This window comes from Mesoplodon mirus (assembly GCF_964341445.2).
Source record: "Mesoplodon mirus genome assembly, chromosome: 7".
NCBI lineage: Eukaryota > Metazoa > Chordata > Mammalia > Artiodactyla > Ziphiidae > Mesoplodon > Mesoplodon mirus.
In genome coordinates, this window is record NC_138983.1 from 8,189,208 (window position 1) to 8,208,258 (window position 19,051).

General features: G+C 57.2%; 4 protein-coding genes across 6 annotated transcripts; 1 reads left to right on the forward strand and 3 right to left on the reverse strand.

The window, feature by feature from the left end:
* The first annotated feature begins 162 nt into the window (after positions 1-162).
* Positions 163-1,083, forward strand: TRMT112 (tRNA methyltransferase activator subunit 11-2). Its single transcript, XM_082628291.1, has 4 exons — positions 163-280; positions 377-478; positions 623-712; positions 800-1,083. Exons 1-4 carry the CDS (start codon positions 203-205, stop codon positions 905-907), a joined length of 378 nt encoding a protein of 125 aa, XP_082484417.1. The 5' UTR covers positions 163-202; the 3' UTR covers positions 908-1,083.
* Positions 1,032-8,880, reverse strand: ESRRA (estrogen related receptor alpha). 2 transcript variants are annotated; one of them, XM_082628289.1, is made up of 7 exons: positions 8,660-8,880; positions 6,847-7,183; positions 3,781-3,897; positions 3,493-3,621; positions 2,906-3,073; positions 2,538-2,807; positions 1,032-2,107 (listed from the first exon to the last, which is right to left on the reverse strand). In XM_082628289.1, exons 2-7 carry the CDS (start codon positions 7,169-7,171, stop codon positions 1,848-1,850), a joined length of 1,269 nt encoding a protein of 422 aa, XP_082484415.1. In that variant the 5' UTR covers positions 7,172-7,183; positions 8,660-8,880; the 3' UTR covers positions 1,032-1,847. The 2 variants fall into 2 exon arrangements, with proteins under 2 accessions (XP_082484415.1, XP_082484416.1); XM_082628290.1 differs by lacking the exon at positions 8,660-8,880 and adding an exon at positions 8,135-8,158.
* A 441-nt stretch (positions 8,881-9,321) lies between these two features.
* Positions 9,322-12,420, reverse strand: CATSPERZ (catsper channel auxiliary subunit zeta). Of its 2 annotated transcripts, XM_082627451.1 has the most exons (5): positions 12,391-12,420; positions 11,785-12,136; positions 10,844-10,923; positions 10,564-10,630; positions 9,322-9,831 (listed from the first exon to the last, which is right to left on the reverse strand). In XM_082627451.1, exons 1-5 carry the CDS (start codon positions 12,409-12,411, stop codon positions 9,722-9,724), a joined length of 630 nt encoding a protein of 209 aa, XP_082483577.1. In that variant the 5' UTR covers positions 12,412-12,420; the 3' UTR covers positions 9,322-9,721. The 2 variants fall into 2 exon arrangements, with proteins under 2 accessions (XP_082483577.1, XP_082483576.1); XM_082627450.1 differs by having other exon boundaries at positions 9,748-10,630.
* Positions 12,421-13,126: 706 nt separating this feature from the next.
* On the reverse strand, positions 13,127-19,051 carry KCNK4 (potassium two pore domain channel subfamily K member 4; the record flags this gene model as incomplete). Its single annotated transcript, XM_082629325.1, has 6 exons — positions 18,848-19,051; positions 15,523-15,646; positions 15,234-15,394; positions 14,863-15,049; positions 14,214-14,353; positions 13,127-13,531 (listed from the first exon to the last, which is right to left on the reverse strand). The coding sequence occupies exons 1-6, from the start codon at positions 19,034-19,036 to the stop codon at positions 13,127-13,129; spliced, it is 1,206 nt and encodes a 401-aa protein (XP_082485451.1). The 5' UTR covers positions 19,037-19,051.

Below are 19,051 nucleotides of genomic sequence, written 5' to 3' on the forward strand. Positions count from 1 at the left end.
CAAGCTCCTGCCAAAACACTTCCGGGAGCAGCGCTTGACCCCGTCCGACCTCCGCTCCCGCAAGCACGGGAAGTTCTAGCAAGTTCGCCGGTTCCGCTCCTCCCAGCTGTCCAATAGGATAGAGCGGAGCAGCCCCGGAAATGACGCCAGGGGAATCCGCCCTCCTTCCGGTTCCGGCTTTGCGAGAGCGTGTAGCGTCGACATGAAGCTGCTCACCCACAACCTGCTGAGCTCGCATGTGCGGGGGGTGGGGCCCCGTGGCTTCCCCCTTCGCCTCCAGGTACCGGCCGGGGGAGATCTCGGGCCCCTCTCCTGGGGGCGGGGGTAGGAGAACCAAGATCTGGTCCCTGCCTAACAAAATCTCTCCACCGCGCAGGCCACCGAGGTCCGCATCAGCCCTGTGGAGTTCAACCCCGACTTCGTAGCTCGTATGATACCCAAAGTGGAGTGGGCGGCGCTTCTGGAGGCTGCGGACACCGTGAGGACCCTCGTTTTCTTCCGTGCACACTTTGGTGGCGGGGGGGGGGTCGTCTCACCGCAGCCCTTTACACCAGGCCAGGGAGCCTGGCCTCAGGGCGAGTGACGGGGATACCCAGAGATGATTTAGGCCTCTTGCCCACAGTTGCATCTGGTCGAGGTGCCCAAAGAGCCGATTCAGGGATATGAGCATGACGAGATATTTCTGAGAAAGATGCACCACGTTTTACTGGAGGTGAGAACCGGCCCATTACTTGCTTCCTGGCCATACACCCACACCTGGAGGCTGTCAGTGCTCAGCTCTCTTCCCCTCTTCCCGCAGGTGGATGTGTTGGAGGGCACCCTGCAATGCCCAGAGTCAGGACGTCTGTTCCCCATCAGCCGTGGGATCCCCAACATGCTACTGAGTGATGAGGAAACTGAGACTTAAAAGCGTGCCAGGCCCGTTTTTCATTTTGTGAGCGTTGTGTATCTTTGTTTACCTGTATCCTGTTTGCTACTTCAATCCTGTGTATCCCCAACCCTTGGTCCAGTGACACACCAAACACACGGTGTTCTTGAGCTCGGTATTATATTTTTTTTCTCATTAAAGGTTCAAAACCAAAAGCGGTTTCTCTTTGCAGCAAATATACATTAAAATAGAGTCTCTGTACAGCCAAGGGCTCTGGGCCCTGGCTTGCCCCATGTCCCTGCGCCTCCCTGGCCAAACCCAAAAATAAATATAGTGTTATTGCTCTGCAGGGCATAGAGACAGTGCTCTCCCTACCCCGTGAGGAGGCTGGGTGGGAGCTGATGTGGGCGCCCTGGCCACCCCAGGGGCCCAGGGGCTGGAGCCTGCTTGGAGTTATTGCTTCAAGGGGCGGGCAGTAATGCCCAATGCAAATGATGAGGAAAGGAGCGAAGGGAGCAGGGGCCTTTGCTCTCCAAATCCCTCTCTGCTCTGGAGAGGAAGTCGGATTAAGCAGCAGCAAAAGCATCACCCACTGGGAGACTGTGGCCTCCACTCCCTTCCCTCCCTGAGATCAGGCTTCTGCCCCCCTCGCCCCACCCCACCCCACCCCACACACACACACACACACACATGTCCCCTACAGCCCTCTATGGCTTCCGCAAGGCCCCCTACACCCTGGGGGCACGTTATGGCTTGCGAGGGGCAGCACTGTACCCAGAGCCTGGGCATGCACGTTCCCAGCTTCTGACACCCCCCTGGAAGGGGGGAGGGGGGGGCATAGGGCCTGCTCCGGCTGATGGTGTTGCCCTGGCCCTGCCATCAGGCTGTGGCACTGCCCAGACCCCAGCTCTGCCCCCTTGGGGCTGACCCCGTGCTGGGCGGGTCCTGCCAGCACCCCCACCTGTGCCCAGCCCTCGCCTCAGTCCATCATGGCCTCAAGCATCTCCAGGAACAGCTTGTGCATGGGCACCTTGCCCTCCAGCTTCACCCCATAGAAATGGGCCAGCACTTTGCCTGCCGTCTGGCGAAGGAGCGGTAGTGTAAGCAGCAGCCTGCCTGCCCGCCTCCGCTCAGCACCCCCTCCGGGGCCTGCCCGGCCAGCTTCATACTCCAGCAGGGCCTCGTGTAGAGCTTCTCGAAGCTGCTCCACCGCCTCAGCATCTTCAATGTGCACAGAGTCTGCAAGGGAAGGCGAGAGAGCTGTTGACATGGGCCGTCTCCAGAAAGGGCAGAGCCACATCTGCCTGGACACGGCTGGATGGGTCCCAACCAGGAGCCAGACAAGGATTTGCTGAAGCACCACCCACTGCTCCTGCCCATCAGCCAAGGCCCACCCTTTCTTCCCCAGCTATGGCCACCTCCTGTCCCCATCACCTTCTCTCTCACTAAATGGTTCACCTTTCCACAAAAGTATCAACACCAGGGCTCAAAATCCTGCATGCAGTTCCTGGACCTGTCCTTGCCCGGCTTTGTGACTTTCAGGAAGTCACTGTTCTTCCTTCCCCTAAGCTACAGTTTTCCTTGTCTGCAAAATGGGACTGTGCCACCATCAGAGTTAAAAACCACAGGGCCTTATAAAGACACCTGTCAGTACTTGCCCCAGACTCACCTGAATTGGCGAGGGCCAGGGCCTTCAGCAGAACGTACTCCTCGCGTTCAAGCCGCAGGGCCTGCAGTCGCCGCACCAGTTGCAACAGGGCAGCCCCCAGTTCCCCAAGGCCAGCTGCTCGAGCCCCCTCCTCATCCAGGACCAGGTCCTCGGCGAAGGCCAGCTCATCCTGCAGTGGCAGTGAGCGCTGGGCCACACCCAACACCAGGACCTCCATCCACACGCTCTGCAGAACTGACATCTGGTCAGACAGCGACAGTGACGAGAAACCTGGAGGGCAGTGGGGGGCAGAGATGACTGAGCAAGCGTGCCAGAGCAGGCATGGCCCCACCCACCCAGGGAAGCCCCGCGTCACCTGGGCCCTTTACCTGGGATGCTCTTGGCCCAGCTGATGGTGACCACGATCTCTCGGTCAAAGAGGTCACAGAGGGTAGCCACGGCTGGGAGGTGCCCATCAGGGCCCGCTGGGTCGGGCATGGCATACAGCTTCTCAGGCTCAACCACCAGGAGGTGGGACACCAGTGCATTCACCGGGGCTGCAGTGATAGTTGGAAGAGGCACTCGAATTCATCACCTTGCCAGCCCTTCAGGGTCAAGCATCTTCCCAGAGTCAGTCCCCCTGTGGCCTTCCTCAAGAGCCACTGGCCAGCCAGGCTCAGACACCTCTCTCCGGGAAGGGCTGCACTATCTCCCAGGGAAAGCGTCTGTTTGTGGACAGGTTCTGAGTGTTAGAAAACCTTCCCTGCTCCCGGCTGTACTGCTCGAGGCCTGACATAGAAAAGGGTATTTTTGTAAATACTTCCTGGGGGAAATGAGTAAACGAATAGATGAAGGCAAGATTTGGGTCCCAGTGCCCAAGATAACGACTATCCCGGGTGAATGACGTCAGACAGGTCTCCCAGGTCTGAGCTCCACCCCAACCCCAGAGCCCCCAAAGACCCCACTGTGCTCTCACCTGTCTTCCGAGGGCCTCCAGCTACTGCCAGAGGTCCAGCAGGAAAGGGGCCTGGGAAGGGCAGCGGGTCCACCTCTGGCCGCCGCTTGTACTTCTGTCGCCCACCCCGGACACGGTCCAGACGTACCCCTTGAATTGTAGGACAGGGCTGTGTCCATGGGGCTGGGGCTGGCCTGCTCTCCAGAGCCCACCTGCCCAGCCCAGTCCGCTAGAACTGCTCAGGCCTTGCCCAGCCCAACCCCGTGCACCCAGCCCCCACGCCTTGCCCAGGCCCCCGCCAGCGCTCACCCTCCTTGAGCATGCCCACCCGCAGGCACTTGGTGAAGCGACAGGCCTGGCAGGCCTTGCGTCTCCGCTTGGTGATCTCGCACTCGTTGGAGGCCGGACAGCTGTACTCGATGCTCCCTGCCAGGAAGAGGCAGGGCTCCAGTGGCGGCCTCCCGGGGCCCAGAGGAGGCCCAGCGGACAGGAGTCCCTTGACTCACCCCAGGTAAGCACAGGTCTGGGGAGAGCAGGAGTGCTATGAATGGGGCAGGGAAGCCCGAGCACTGAAGGGAAAGGCCACTGGGCTAGGGGCCCCGGCCTGGGCAAGGGAGGGGCTGGGGACCAGAGGAGTCGGGCTGCACCTGGCCCACGCTCCTTGTCAAGTCATGTTTGTGGGCTGTGCTGCTCTCACCCAGGGCCAGAGTGGCCCCCACATTGCTACATCAAGCGGTCAGTTCTCATCCTTATGTCATTTGGCCCAACGGAGCATCTATTGCCATTGGTCCCTCCTAGAAACACTTTTCTTCTTTTGCTTCTAGGACACCACACGCCCGGCTTTCCTCCCACCTCACTGCCACCTGGTGGTTTCTGGGCATCGGCCCACTCTCCTTCCATCGAAGACCCCTAGGGTGGCCCTCCGACCTGTCTCCACTGACTCACTCAAATGGTGATCTCAGCAAGTCATGGGCTTTCAAATCTCCGTCTCTGGCCTAGACCAGCCTGAACTCTAGACGTATCCCACTGCCTCCTCCTGCATGCCTGGAAGACACTACAAACTTAACCAGTTCTAGATGGAGCCCCCAACCTACGCCTCCAAAACCTGCAACCCCATTTGTCCAGCTGCTCAAGCAGAAATCTAGGAGACATTTTTAATTCCTCTCTCACACCCCAAACCCAACCCACTGACAGATCCTGGTGGGCTTCACCTCCTAATATGTCCAGAAGCGCCCCTCTTCTGCCCCTGGCAACTGTTTCTACCATTGACCAGAGTCACTGTCATCTCCCCTCCTGCTCTGTCTTTGCCTCCTTCGATTACTGTCAACACAGAGGCATCCTATTAAACCTAAGACAGGGAGTTCCCTAGCGGTCCAGTGGTGCATTTCTCCTCACAGCCTGCTTTCTCCTACACCCTACCTGGGCTTCCTCAGCTCAAGACACCTCTCTTCAGGGAGGCACTCCAGAGCCCCAGACCCAGGCAGGTTCCCTGGCACACACCCCGCTCCTTGCTCTCCAGCACTCGCCACAGCTGCACTGTAACAACCGTGTGCAGTTCACTGTTTTCTCTCTCTCCCCTCTGCTGGAATGTAAACCGCTTGAGGACAGGAGCGATCCTGCCTTAATCCCAGCTATGCCCCCACACCTGGAACAGTGGCCAGGACAGCAGAGCACAAGTTTGTGAAGAGCAAGGATCCTGGAGGCTGCCACTTACCAACGGTGTGACCTTGGGCAAGTCCCACACCTAAGCCCTCGAACCCTCAGTTTTCCCATCTGTAAAACTGGGATGATTAAAAACTACTTCTGGGCTTCCCCGGTGGCACAGTGGTTAAGCATCTGCCTGCCAATGCAGGGGACACGGGTTCGAGCCCTGGTCCAGGAAGATCCCACATGCGGCGGAGCAGCTAAGCCCGTGCGCCACAACTACTGAGCCTGGGCTCTAGAGCCCACGAGCCACAACTACTGAGCTCACAAGCCACAAATGCCAAAGCCCGCGAGCCTAGAGCCCGTGCTTCGCAACAAGACAAGCCATCGCAATGAGAAACCCGTGCACCGCAATGCAGAGTAGTCCCCGCTCGCCGCAACTAGAGGAAGCCCGGGTGCAGCAACAAAGACCCAATGCAGCCAAAAATAAATAAATTAATTAAATAAATAAACTAAATAAATAAATATAAAACTTTATAAAAAAAACTACTTCTTACAAAGATGAGTTGTGAGAACTAAATGGGAAAATCAAGGTTAAGACATTTAACAAGGCTCACAGCACCTAAATGCTCAATAAATGATCACTATTTATGGCTAGTGCTCGATAAATATTTGTAAACAGAGAAAGAAGATTCCAGGGTGGGTGGGTCACCTGGACCCGGACCTGGACCTGTTGGCTCAGGTCTTCAGGGCCAGAAGGGAGCAAAGAGCTTTTAGACCAGCGGGTCTCAGCCAAGTCAAAACTTGCTAGAATGTCATAATCAGTCGTGAGGCATCTGTCCAAAGTTCAGTTATTAGTAATAAGCAGAGGCAACAGTCTGGCCTTTATGAGCTTAGCTCTGGACCTCAATCGACCCAAGTTCATATCTTGTTTCTGCCATTTTTCTACCTGTGGGACCTGAACAAAGTTTTGAAAACCTCTCTGGGCTTCAGTTATAATAGTGCTGGCACCTTAGAGATTGCTGTGTGGGTAACTGAGAGCACAAACGTAACAGGACACAGTGCCTGGCACTCAAGAAATGTTCTCAAAAAGGCTATATGTTATAACCCCCAAGTAACCAATGGTTTATATAAAAATATAAGTAATGGGCACATCCCAAATAATGCTTATTACATCACCATCTTGCTCACTCGTATTTTGATATGCTTTCCTGAGTGAGAAAAATTCAGTGAGTACAATTGGCAGGGATGCCTAATAGTCTTTTTAAAGTTACGTGCTGAAATACGACGTAGCCACTCTCAGTTACCCGTAAAAACCTGCCTTGTGCTCGTGCTGCTTTGGGGAAATCAACACAAAAGGGGGCATATTCTCTGCCGGTGAGAAGGCAGCAGCTGCTGGAAGCAAGAATAAAGTTTAGGAGCAAGCAGAGGCTGCTTTGAATTTTTCAGAGCCGCTGTGGAAGGTGCTGGGCCTAGAGTACCCAGAAACTTAGGAGGCGTCTTGAGTCCCACACTCACACCCCACATCTAATCCATCAACACATCCTGGTGGCTTTATTTAACGCTTAAGGGAAAGGACGTTCCTGGGAGGTAGGAGGGCCTGGGAACTCCAGGCTGCCAACCCCAAGTGGTACCACGGCAGCCTGGGGGCCTACGGCCACCCAGCAGTGCACCAACTGGGGAGCGCCAGGCCCAGAGGGCAAAGGGCACAGGAGCGGGGTGGGGGCTCACCCTGGATGGTCCTCTTGAAGAAGGCTTTGCAGGCCTCACAGGATGCCACACCATAGTGGTAGCCGGAGGCCACGTCCCCACAGACCAGGCAGAGGCGTTTGGGCAGGGAGCTGAGCACCAGCTTCCCACCACCCTGCTCGCCGGGCCCAGCCCCCTCCCCATCCTCCTCCTCCTTGTGGCCTGGGAGGCAGCGGGTGGGAGCTGGGCCAGGGGCCAGGGCCACGGGGGGCTCAGTCTCAGTCTCCGAGGAACCCTTTGGGCTGTCAGGACTGGCTGGCTCTGCCTTGATGTAGAGAGGCTCAATGCCCACCACCTGGCTGGACATGGCGCTGGTCACCTGCGGGAAGAGACCCGTCAGGTCACAGGGAGGCACTGGGATGGGGGATGGAGACACCCTGTCACCCTGGTTGCCCAACCTCAGGCCTGGGGCCAGGCTTCCAGGCTCAGCAAGAGGGTTGGGGGGACAGAGTCCAAGGAAGGCTGCCTATGAAGAGCACTCCCCCGCCCCGGCTGTTGCCATGGAAACAGAGTCTCCAGAGCCAGTAACTGACAGCAGGTCTCCCACTTGGGAAACGGCAGGAGGCTTGGAAACCCCCTACTCCCACCCAGGCCAAGGAATAGGGTAACCTAAATGCCCAAGCAACCTTCAACCCCGTCTGGAATCCCCAGCCAGGAGTGAGATACCTCTCAAATTTTCTCCAGATGTTAGAGAGCTCAGTGATCTCCCCCACACCTGGGTATCCTCCATTCAAGAGCAAAACTAAACTGAGGCACACAAACCCAAGGGCAGTTGATGTGCTCACACATGCGTGTGTTTACACCCTCACACTCCCACTCACCTGGGTCCTCAGGTGTCCTCACCTGCACACCCACGCTCACACACAATCACTCTCCTGGGCAGGTTCACACTCACACGTCCTTTCCCAAACCCCAGCACTCACTCATGCTCCCGTTTGCCTTCGCACACTCCTCCTGAAGTGCACACCCCATAACAGTCACACCCAAGGCTCATAATCACACTCTCGCTCACTCTTACACTCTCACCATGCCCACACTCTCACACACACACACACACACACACACACACACACACACACAGTCATAGTCCCTTGTGGAAACACATTCAGAGCCTCTCACACCTGACACATCGCCACCTCCAGCCCCAGGCACACCGGCGGGCGCGGCTCCACCTCCTTGCACCCCCTCCAGCACATTCGCTCTTACACTCCTGCTGCCGCAGAGTCCTCCACCACGGGGCGCCCCGCCCCCCCAACCTGCGCACACCTACGGGAAGTTGCCTAAAGTTGCTGCGCCTCCCCTCCCCCTCCGCCCGCGGGGGACCTCTATCAGGTTATCAGGAAGTAATGAGGGAGCGCCAAGGAGGAGGAAGTTCTCCCCTGCCAGTGCGATGACCTTTGACCCAGAGAGGAGGGTGGCCCTAGGCCCCTTCGAGCGCCCCCACGTGGTCTTCAAAGCCCCTTCCCCGACAGAGAACCCTTCCCATCTTCCAGCCCGGCCCTCCCCTGGGACTTCGGCATGCTCCATGTGCCGGATTGAACCCTGCCCTGGGACTGGATCCGAAGCCCAAGCCCGACCCTGGTCTCAGGCCGGCGCCCTAAGACCTGGACGCCATATCCCACCCAGACCCTGACCCTGTCTGGCTTTCGACCGGGTCCCGACCGTGACCCGGGCGGGACCCGGACCCCGCCTGGAGCCCGCCCCCCGCCCGCCTCCCGCCCCCCTGCCCCGTTCGCACATGGCCCCGGCGCACCGCCCGCCCACCCTCCAGCGGCGCTCCCCTCCGCCCCCGGACCTGGGGCCCCGGCAGGGCGGGCGGGCAGGCATGGGGGCCGAGCGGCCCGGAGCGCCGGGGTGAGCCTGGGGCCGCGGGCGGCCCCTCCTCCGCCGCCTCCTCGGGCCGCGCCGCCCCGCCGCGCCGCGTCCCCTCACTCGGCGGCGCCGCCGGCGGCTTGTAGGACACAAAAGGACATCGCGGCCGCTTCCTACTCCGCTTCCTCCAGCTGACAGCGGGGGCGGGGCTGGCCGTGCGCATGCAAAGCAGGGGGCGGGGCCCAGCGCCCTATGCTAATCAGGCAAGTGGGCCGAGCAGCGCCTGCGCTCCGGGACTTGTCAGGGCGGAGCCGGCGAAGCCAGCGGGCCGGCCTTCATGAAGGCCTCGCCCAGCCGCCGCCGAGCCGCAGCGGCGTACTTGCTTGCGTATGCGGCCGCTGAGAGGGCGTGGCCAGAGGAGACGCGGAGAAGCTACGGGAGGGGGTGGGGCCAGGAGCGTTCTTACGTAAAGAAGGAGGCGGGGTGCGCTGTGCTCAGGGGAAGTGGGAGAGGTAGTTCAGCGGCCGCTTCTGAGGGTCCGGGAGATGATATACATATGTAAATGAGAGGGCGGGACCAGAGCGGGGAGGGGCCTAGGGTATCTGCATATGCATGAAGGGCGGGGCCTAGCACGCCCAAATTAGATAGGAGGTGCTGTCCCTTTCCCTTTTCCGCCTTCCCCCAGGATAACACAATCGGGGCACTTGGACCGCTCACCCAATATCCCCACAAAGCTGCTGAACCCGGAGTGGAAGAAGCAGACCTAATGCATGCAAGAAGTTCTGGATTTCGAGTCCCGGGAAGGCGGAGCCGATAGGGCCGGAACCGAGAACGCTCAAGGTCACTGCGGTGACCGAGTGAAGGTCACAGGGAAAGGCGGGGCCACGTGCGTCCGCCTCACGCGGGCAGCCACGCATTGACTCACGGACCATGTACAGAAGACTCTTTTATTTCTCTAAGGCTCAAAATCCACGTGGACAGGGTCGGACTTGGATCTGGGACCAGGGCTGGAGTCGGGCGGTCACTCGAGCCCGAGGCGGTGCTCTCAGATCACCATGACTTGCAGCCTCTTGTTCCGGCGCCTCTTGAGCCCCTCGATGTATTGCTGCAGCTGTTTGGTCAGGAAGTGGTCCCGGCCGATCTCCGATCGGTAACCTGGAGGGCAGACCCCAACTCAGGGCAGTGAGCAGGGGCATGGCCTCCCCAGCAGCTGGTCTTTGTTCTTTGGGGAACTTTGGATCTCCAGGGTACTGGGACCTGCCTGTTTTATTTGTTTCGAATGGTCAAGTCGTAGACCTGTGCTCCAAATAGATGGGGGATTCAGAGTAGGATGGGGGTGTTGGAGTGCAGGATGGACGAGGAAAGGAAGGCAAGTTTAGAGAAGATGTTGCCGGCCTGAATTAGGGCACTGGGAGCAGGCAGCTTTTGGGACACCGCTTCGACCACCCAGTCTCAGCCATTAGCCCTCCCCACCCCACCCCCACATTCATAAGGTAAGCAGGGCAAACCAAAGGAAGTTTACTCAAATAATCCACTGTCCAAAGGCTCCTCACAGCAACCAGGGAGGGGCCAAGGCCACAGAAAGGCTGTCATCCCCAATGGGCAAGGGAAGAAGTAGCCTTAGAAAACCTACATCAGGTTGAGAGGGGCTGCACTGAGGCTAGAGCCCAGGCCCTTAACGGTCACCCCACGCTGTCCCCATTGGGTCTTCCTGTGCCCAGTCTCCTAACTTTTTACTTTTCATGGGGCTTCTGGAATATTTGTGGGTGATAAGGGAATCTGACAAGGCAGACACATCCTGAAACCCCACTCCCACAGGCCGAAGCCCTGCAAAATCCCCCAAGGTCTCTTGTGGGAGCTGGGGGGATGGGGAGTGGGGAAGCTCACTCCGGAGGGCTTTGGTGAGGATTTCCAGAGCTTCATTCTCCATGAGTTCAGTCAGGGGCAGGGGCAGCTGGAGAGGCAGCAAGAGACTCAGATGTACAAGGGACCCCAGCTCTGCGCACAGCTGAAATGCCCCACCTGCTCCCTCCAGCCCCAAGACCCTCAACCGACCTGCCTGCCCCTCCACCCTGCAAAGCCCCCCCACCCTCTCACCCCTGAAACCCCCAACTTGCCCATCCCCCACTCCCCACTAAACTCCCCAGCCTCCTTGGGTGCCTCCAACCTTGCTCTGCTGCTCCACCCAGTAGGCTCGATGGGGTGTGTGCTTCCAGATATTGAGCGATGACACTGAGGAAGACTTTTCTGGAGAAGAGAAAAAAGGAATCAGTCATCTGCAGACCGCTGAGACTTCCCTGGAGCAGAGGGGATGTATGGGTAGGCATGTTGGCCGGGGTGGGGGTGGGGGGCCTTCAGAGACCAGCTCCAGGTGCCACTTTAGTGGGAAACAGTATGGGACAGTGGTTTAAAGCCTGGGCTTTGTTGTCCCACCCTCCGAGGTTCCAGTTGTGACTGCCCCACTTTGTGAGACTTAAGGCCAGTGACTGACTTTCTGACCCTCAAGTTCTTCATCTGTACAATGGGATAATAAGAATGGCCCCATATGGAGGTTGTGAAGCTTAAAGGTGATCATGCAAGGGAAGCCCAGTGCCTGGCACAACAGCAAGTGCTCAATAAATGGCAGTTGTTATATGTTCCAATTCCCTGATGAAGGGCTGGAGAGCAGAGGTGGTGGGGAGAAAGGGGAGGCATGTCCCAATCAGCGCACAGCGCAAAGTAGGAAGTAAATACTTAAAAATTGTAAACATTGACTTAATGAATGAAAGACAGGCACCTCCTCAAGCAGCGCAAATCCACAGAAAAGGCATTAACTCCCTCCTTTCAACTATCTGGGTGATTCCATTAAAAGCACAGGTCCTACCGCGCTGCCTTTGCACATTCTCCTGCTCTTCTCTATGACCCCAGGACTTTGTACGACGCCTGCCCGGTAGGGGGCGTTCCTAGAAGGTCTGGTTGATTTAAAGCGTGGAAGATTAGCGTTGGCGCCCCTTCCAGGGAGTCCTAGAAACTTGGGTCCCACAGTTTTCCCCCATTTTACAGCAATAGTAACTGAGGCTCTGGCCATCCCCCTGCCCTGCGCCCACAGCCCAGTGAAGCCACACTGACCGTTGTCGGTCTTGGAATCGTCCTCCTCTAAACGGCCTCCCGGGGAGCTGCCGCGGCGCATCTCCAGCTCCATCAAGGCGTGCTCGTCCAGCTCCTCTGGCTTGAAGTTGTCCTTGTCCTCTCCGTCATCCGATTCTTCCCAGCCACCGTGCGAGTCGTGGCCAGCCTTCTGGTTGTAAGACCAGCGAGTCTTGCCGCCTACGCTGCTGCCCTCCACTTCCGAGTCCTCACGGACAGTAGGCAGCGGTACATTCAGCTTCGGCTGCGACTGCGTGGCCGTGGTCCACAGATTCCGGATGTCGTGCGGACTCGACTTGCCTGAGCCACGGTGGCCCGAAGACTTGGCCAACGCCTGTGGGCCACATACACCGAGGGAAGCCAAGGGTCGTGCGGAATTGGGGAGGAAAGGAAGAGCAGGCTGGCGGGGGGGATCCTGAGCCCATCCAGGGCCAAAACTCAGTTGCGGGGTGGGGGGGAGGAGGGGGTGATGGTTGGGAGCTGCCCTGAGCCAGGGCTGAGTGAGAGGATAGCCAGGGAGTGGCCCAGGGTGGACCTAGTATGAGTCTGGGGGCTGACAGGGTGAGGAGGACCAGGAAGAGTTCTTACTTTGAAAGGCTTTTCCTCCATGGTTCTGCCCCAACGGACCCAGTCGCCAAAGGCCTCGGGGCGAGGAGGAGGGGCTCACGCTCTAGGAAGGGGGAGGGGCAGGGTCCCGTCCGGAATGGCGACGCGGGTCTCGCGCGGGGAAAGTTCAAGCTACAGCCCTCCACACTAGATGCCATTGTGTCTCCCCATCCCTGCCCCCATAGCTGTACTGAGGATGGACGCACCGCCCATCTTGGCAGATTCCCATGCCAGACCCTATCCTTAACCTCCAGGCAGAGACACCCGAACAAGCACAGCCAAGAGTGCCACGCCTTGACCGATGGTTCGGGTGTTGAGAGGGGAGGGTTTGGCCTGGGGGTCGTAGGGGGGGGGCCTGACTTGACCCTGAGGTGGCCCGACGACGCAAGCACTCGCACACCCTCTCGCGTCCCCGGAGCTCCACGCCCGCAGCGATGCAGACTGTTTTCGTTTATTGATGCAGGCTTTGAGGCACAGTCGTGAGATGTTGTGAGGGACAGGCCCAGACGGACAACGAGACAGAAGGCCTTGGGGTTCTGGAAATGGATGAAGTGAGGAGAGGGCCAGGAGCAGAGAGTGGCAGACAAGCAACCCGTAGCCTCCTCCCCAGGTTGCAGTCGGGTCGGTCGAGAGAGGGGTCTTTGGTTAAACAAGCAGAGCATGCCGGGTAGAGAGCAAGAACGGAGCCCTTTGAGAGGCCCGGGCAGGGGTCTTGCCCCTACGCGGGCACGCCTTTCTCCCGGGGACGCCCCGGGCCGCGGGGCCGCGCGGGCTTCCTGGGGGTGTTGAGGGGGCGGCTGCTGCCCCGTGGAGCGCGGGGCAGTGCGCAGCCGCGCTCGCTCTGCGTGTCCGAGGACTCGTCGATGAAGGCCAGATTCTCGCTGGGGTAGTCCAGCGCGGAGGCCGTGGGCGGGGTGGGTGGAGTGGGCGGAGAGGGTGGCTCGGTCTTCTCCGGGGCCGCAGGGGATAGGGGCCTGCTGGCGGGCTGCGCTGGGCACGGCGGCGGAGGCAGGGGTGGCCGCTCCTTCTCCTGCGGCGGTGGTGCCGTGGGTCCGACTCGCTGGGTCACCCGCGCGGTCACCGTGCCGGTCCAGCTGGCAGCCTGCGCCGTGAGGCCGCCCATCTGCGCGGGGAGGAAAGGCAGTCCTCGACCGGGGCTCCTCGACAGTCTCCGCAACCCCGGGAGCCTGCCCCTTCACCAGTCAGGCACTGCCCCTCTTTTCTGCCTCGTCTTCCTGCCTCAGGAGTGGGAAAAGGCCGGAGGAGGGAAAAGCTCATCACCCAGCCACATGCTCTCCCCTCCTCCATCTGCGCGGAAGTGCCCTTTTCTCCAGAAGAAAAGACCGACCGGACTTTATTTCAGCTCTCCCTCCCGTGCCCCCGGAGACCTTTGCGCCTCCACCCACTCCACGGCCGGCAGCAAGGAGTGGGTCTACAAAATACTGAGAACAATAAATAAAAGTACAACAACAAATAAAATTTTAGTATAAGTATGTCCCATGCAATATTTGGGACATTTATACTCAAATATTATTTGCAACTTATCCAAAATTCACACCAACCGGGCTTCCTTTATCTTTATTTGCTAAATCTGGTAACCTTATCCATGAGAGTAGAGATGGAGTCGCCTGCAAACCTGTCAGAGTTTATCGCTTTGTTCCCGGCCGGTGCGCACTGGGGCTCCCTCAGTCCCTGCCTTGGGGAGCCCACACTCTGCAAGGGAGGCAGACTAGTCAACCTGCTGCTGGTGAGCAGTGTGCATCAGCGCCAGGGCGCAGGCGCGGTGTCGACGCAGGGGCGCCTACCTCTGCCCGAGTGCGGCGGGACACTACTCTCAGCCAGTTCCCGATGGTGGTGAGCACTGAAGCGAAGTAGGCCAGGCCGAGTAGGATCCAGAACCACACCAGCGGCTGGTAGGCTGCAGAGTTCTGGTTGGGGCTGGCTCCTGGGACGCCACGGGGAGGGCAGAAAGAAGTTGATTGTGAGACACGCCTTGAGCCTGTGAGTCTCTGGTTCACTGCCCCTCTTCCCAACTCATTGAGAGGATCCGCCCTCCCCAGGACAGTGGGTATAAGCTAGAGTGCGCGAATGGATGCAAGAAGACGAGTGGGAGTGACTTGAAGGTGTGCAAGAGAAGAGTAAGTAGGGTGCTCGCGTGCAAGAATGTGAGCATGTGTGAGGGGTGCACGTGTACAAGAATGTGGCACGTGTGAAGGGGTCACTTAATATATGTGAGCATGCGTGGGGTGCAAGCATGCAAGAATGTGAGTGGGCACGAGGTGTTGCGTCCCTGGAAAAATGTGAGGGTGCATTCAGCGAGTGGATGTAGGGATTGGAGCAAGCACGTGTGAGCGCACAAGTGCCCTGTGGAACTTGGAGGGAGAGGCAAGATTGCAGAGCCCCTGGGCAGGAATAAAATGGGTAGGGAAGTGCAACCTAAGAAAGTGGCCTCACCGGCCACATAGTCCCCGAAGCCCACCGTGGTGAGCGTCACCACGACGAAGTAGATGGCCTCCAGCTTGCTCCAGCCCTCCACATAGCAGAAAACGAATGTGGGCGTGAGGACGAAGAGCAGGCAGCCAATCAGCAGAAAGAGCACCGCCGATAGAATTCTCACCAGCTCTGGTGGCACGTGCCACTTCTGCAGGGAGGGGCAGTAGGCAGGGCCGAGGAGTCACCAAAACCTCCAACTCTCACACCCCACAACCCTTTTCTGGGAGCCCGTGTCTGAGGTTCAGGCGCCCCCCGCTCACGTGCCGGGTGGGTATGTAGGGAAGTGTATCCTGAGCCCAACGCAAGGGCGCGCAGGGTGTGAAGCAGCTCACCAGGAAGATGGCTTCGATGTGACCAATGCCGCGGCGTAGGGAGGAGCCCAGCCGGTCCCCGACCCCTGCCAGCAGTATTCCGAACAGCGGGATCCCCACCAGTGCATAAAAGATGCAGAAGAGGCGGCCAGCATCTGTGCGCAGGGCCGCGTTGCCATAGCCTGGGCAGAGGGGTCGTGCAGCAGCTCTAGGGGTTGCCTGGCACCCCCCCACCTCCCCCTGCGCCTTCGCCTGTGAGAAAGCCCAGCCACCCGGTGCCCCACACCCCATGACCAGTCCCCTCCCCCACCGATGGTGGTGATGATGGTGCCTGAGAAAAAGAAGGCGCTGCCCAGGTCCCAGGCTGAGTGGTTGCTGTTACTGGTTGAGTTGGTTTCAGGGTTTGCACCCCCTCCCAGGGCATCAGCCACCTCCTGCAGGACAAGATGCAGAAGGAGGAACCTCAGTCCTTCCCTCCCGTCCTAGCCAACCCCCTGGCCGTCCAAGTCTCCAAGGTGTTTCCCTCCTTACCCCTCCCAGCTCTCCCCTGCCCTCTGGTCTCCCTGAAGGCAATCCCTTAGGGCAGACATTGCAAATTGGGGAGCCCAATTTTGTTTGACCAACACATTGTTTTAGAGACATTTGCATTATCGGCCCCTTAATTTCATATAACAGATTTCCAGTTTTACAGTGGTCAGGAGCACAGACTCTGGGACCAGACTGCCTGGGTTCAAATCTTGGTGCTAGGTGAAGTTGAGCTGTGCATCAATTTCTGCATCTATCATTTGGGGATGGTGATAATAGTACCTACCTCATAGAGTTATTGTGAAGAGCTAAAGCACTCACATCAAAGCAAGCACTGTGTTTGTGAAATTGGTCCCCATGTAGAGATCATGCCCAGTGAGTTCCAGCTTTCCACAGACCCCACCACTCCCACTGCCCCTTTGGAAGCTGAGTTTGAGTCCCTTGCCTTCGAAAATCTGATGAAAGTTAGGGACCCTCCCTCCAGGAAGGTTCACATACCAACAAATTTTGCATCCAGTTTTAGGAGGGTCATGAATACACAAACCCCTGCCCACCCTGCTGAAGTCCAAACCAAGCCCTGTGCTACATAATAGGTGATCAATAAACATGATTAAATTAATGAAATGGCCATGATGTGTCTGCCCCTCTTGCCAACCAGTCTGCCTCCCTCGGTGTTTTGAGAGTGCCTGCCCTAAGTGATGGAGGTCAGAGCAAAAAGAGGAGGGGGTACAGCGGGGCCCTTCCCCAAGGAGCACAGAGCTAAGACACAGTGGTGTGAGGGAGGTCATAAACCACCTTCTTTCTCTCTGACTGCAAGTCCTCGTTAGCAAGACACATTCCAAATTAATCTTCCTAAAGTGACTGCCTAAAATCTCCGTTGCTCCCTGCTATCTGCAGAATAGAGTCCAAACTCCCCAGCCCAGCCTGTAAGCCCCTTCTCAATCCGGTCCCACCCTCCCTTTCCCCAGTCTTCACTCCTGGGACTCCCATTTTGGAATTCAAGTTACAGTGACCTTATCCCCAGATTTTCTGAGATGATTCCATTTCCTGAAATAATTGTTTAATACAGCCAAGAAGTGAAATGTATGATTAAAAGCGATTTAATTTTATTTTGCAACACTTTTCCAATAAATTCACTACTTAGGGGAAAAAATCCTTTGTCATTCTGTGTGTTCTAATTTTTGCTCCAAATGACTAGGCATCTGTTAAATCCAAGAACTGCAAAACACTCTGAGTTTTCCAGCCTCCACGCCTTTGCCCATGCTGTTCCTCTGCCTGGGAGTCTCTTTCAACCCAATCACTAACCCATCTCTAAATTCTACCCATCTCACCTGCTTCATTTCAATTACCAGCTCTTCCCAAAGGCCCCTGGCATCTCCCTCCTTGCCCCCAGCACCTAGCCCAGGGCCTAGCATACAACAGGCATTTAACAAAGAAGGAAGTAATGAAAGCTCCTTTTCTACTAAATCCTACAGTGAACTTTCCATGGATTTGTCCCTTCACCTAGATGTAACATCCTCTAGGGTAGAGCCTGCATCTGTTCCACCCCAATATCAATTTCCCTGCTCACGCTACGGTGTGCAGCACAGCACCTAGCACATAGTAGGTGCATAATTGCTGCATGACTATTTATGGAGGAGAAATAAAGCAGCTGTTGCCCTCCTTGCTTGGTTCTGCCCTTGCTTTCTTCCTCTTCTTCTTCTTCTTCGTCTTTTTTTTTTTTTTTTAAACCAGGAAAAAAGGAATTCCTTTGTGAAGATAAAATAGGTCAGATTTCCTCCCTCCTCCTGCCCTGTGGTCTGGCCAGACACTCTCCTACCCAGGCCTCTCAGAGCTTTGCTGGGCATTCTGGAGGTGTCAGAGACAATGTCAACCTGCCTGTGTCCTGGACCCACCCCATCCTCATCTCTGCTCCAGGTCCTGCCACCTTGGAAATCAGCTGGAACACCGAGGCTCCATGTTGATGGCTCCTCCCTCCAAAAGAAGGGGCAGGGGGCTTCCCTGGTGGCGCAGTGGTTGAGAGTCCGCCTGCCGATGCAGGGGACACAGGTTCGTGCCCCGGTCCGGGAAGATCCCACATGCCGCGGAGCGGCTGGGCCCGTGAGCCATGGCCGCTGAGCCTGCGCGTCCGGAGCCTGTGCTCCTCAACGGGAGAGGCCACAACAGTGGGAGGCCCGCGTACCGCAAAAAAAAAAAAAAAAAAAAAAAAAAAAAGAATGGGCAGGAAATAGGGGTGCCTTTCAATAAAATAATAAACATTAATGTATTAAAGTTAAATGTTACTTTATTTTTTAAAATATGACAGTGGCTCAGAAATCAGAGAGAAAGCAGCAGAGGTGCTTGCCCGACAGTAGCCCAGAAGGCTGCAACCCACACTTTCTTTAGTCATTGGTCCAAAGTTGACCCCATCCCTGACTCGCCCTCCCTCTAGCCTCCGCATCATAAGCATGTGTCCTGGTGGGAAGGTGTGCTCAACCTGGCATCCATGATGGCATGGACCAGCTTGGGGGATCCTGAAATCCTCCGGAATCATCAGTACATGTTTATATGTGCACTTTTCTGGAGGTAGGGGGTAGGGGTTCACAGTGTTCTTGGGTTTCTCTGAGGCATCTGTGACTTCAAAGAAGCATAGGAACTAGTGTAGGGTTGCCAGATTTAGCAAATAAAAATACTGCATGGGACATATTTATATTTTAAAAGTATTCATGCTTTAGTTGAAATTTACATTTAACTGAGTGTTCCAGACTTCATCTGGCAACCCTAAACCAGTGAGTTAGACCTGAGAAAATGTAACACATCTCATCTGTTACAGCCATTTATTCATTTCTTCCTTATGCGTTCCTTCATTCAACCACTATCACACACGGAAGGAGCCATTTTAGGAAGATAATCCAATGCCAGGCACAGCAAGGAAAACAAATGCCGCCCTGGCCGCCATATTGAAAACACAGAGACCTGGATCCCAGCCTCTGCCCTGCACCCCCCAGCAGCACCCTGCCTTCAAGGGTGCAGGTCTGGAAGCAGCACTCCAGCACAAGCCCCCAGTGGCATGCAGCTAGTGTCAGGGGGTCATGGGTGACTGCTGAAGGAGCTCTCCTCCACCCACGCACCTTGATGAAGAGCCCCAGGTCCTGGTCGCTCACACATGGATGGGCCCTCAGGAACTTCTCTCGGACCTCCCCCAGCTCCCTTTGGGCCTGTTGCTCATGGGGCTGTTCCAGGGCCTGGAACACCAGGGCACCGGACACCAAGTAGAGCAGGACCACAGCCAACAGTGCCAGTAGTGTGGTGCTGCGCATGGCGCGCCCAGAGGC

Coding starts and splice junctions, on each gene's coding strand:
- ESRRA (XM_082628289.1), bottom strand. CDS start 7,171: ATGTCCAGCCAGGTGGTGGGCATTGAGCCTCTCTACATCAAGGCAGAG. Junction 3,898..6,846: donor CTTCAAGAGGACCATCCAGG/GTGAGCCCCCAC, acceptor TCTTCCTGGCAG/GGAGCATCGAGTACAGCTGT. Junction 3,622..3,780: donor GGTGGGCATGCTCAAGGAGG/GTGAGCGCTGGC, acceptor CTACAATTCAAG/GGGTACGTCTGGACCGTGTC.
- CATSPERZ (XM_082627450.1), bottom strand. CDS start 12,411: ATGGAGGAAAAGCCTTTCAAA. Junction 12,137..12,390: donor TGGAGGAAAAGCCTTTCAAA/GTAAGAACTCTT, acceptor TGTGGCCCACAG/GCGTTGGCCAAGTCTTCGGG. Junction 10,631..10,843: donor GGGTGGAGCAGCAGAGCAAG/GTTGGAGGCACC, acceptor CTGCCTCTCCAG/CTGCCCCTGCCCCTGACTGA.
- TRMT112 (XM_082628291.1), top strand. CDS start 203: ATGAAGCTGCTCACCCACAACCTGCTGAGCTCGCATGTGCGGGGGGTG. Junction 281..376: donor GCTTCCCCCTTCGCCTCCAG/GTACCGGCCGGG, acceptor TCCACCGCGCAG/GCCACCGAGGTCCGCATCAG. Junction 713..799: donor TGCACCACGTTTTACTGGAG/GTGAGAACCGGC, acceptor CTCTTCCCGCAG/GTGGATGTGTTGGAGGGCAC.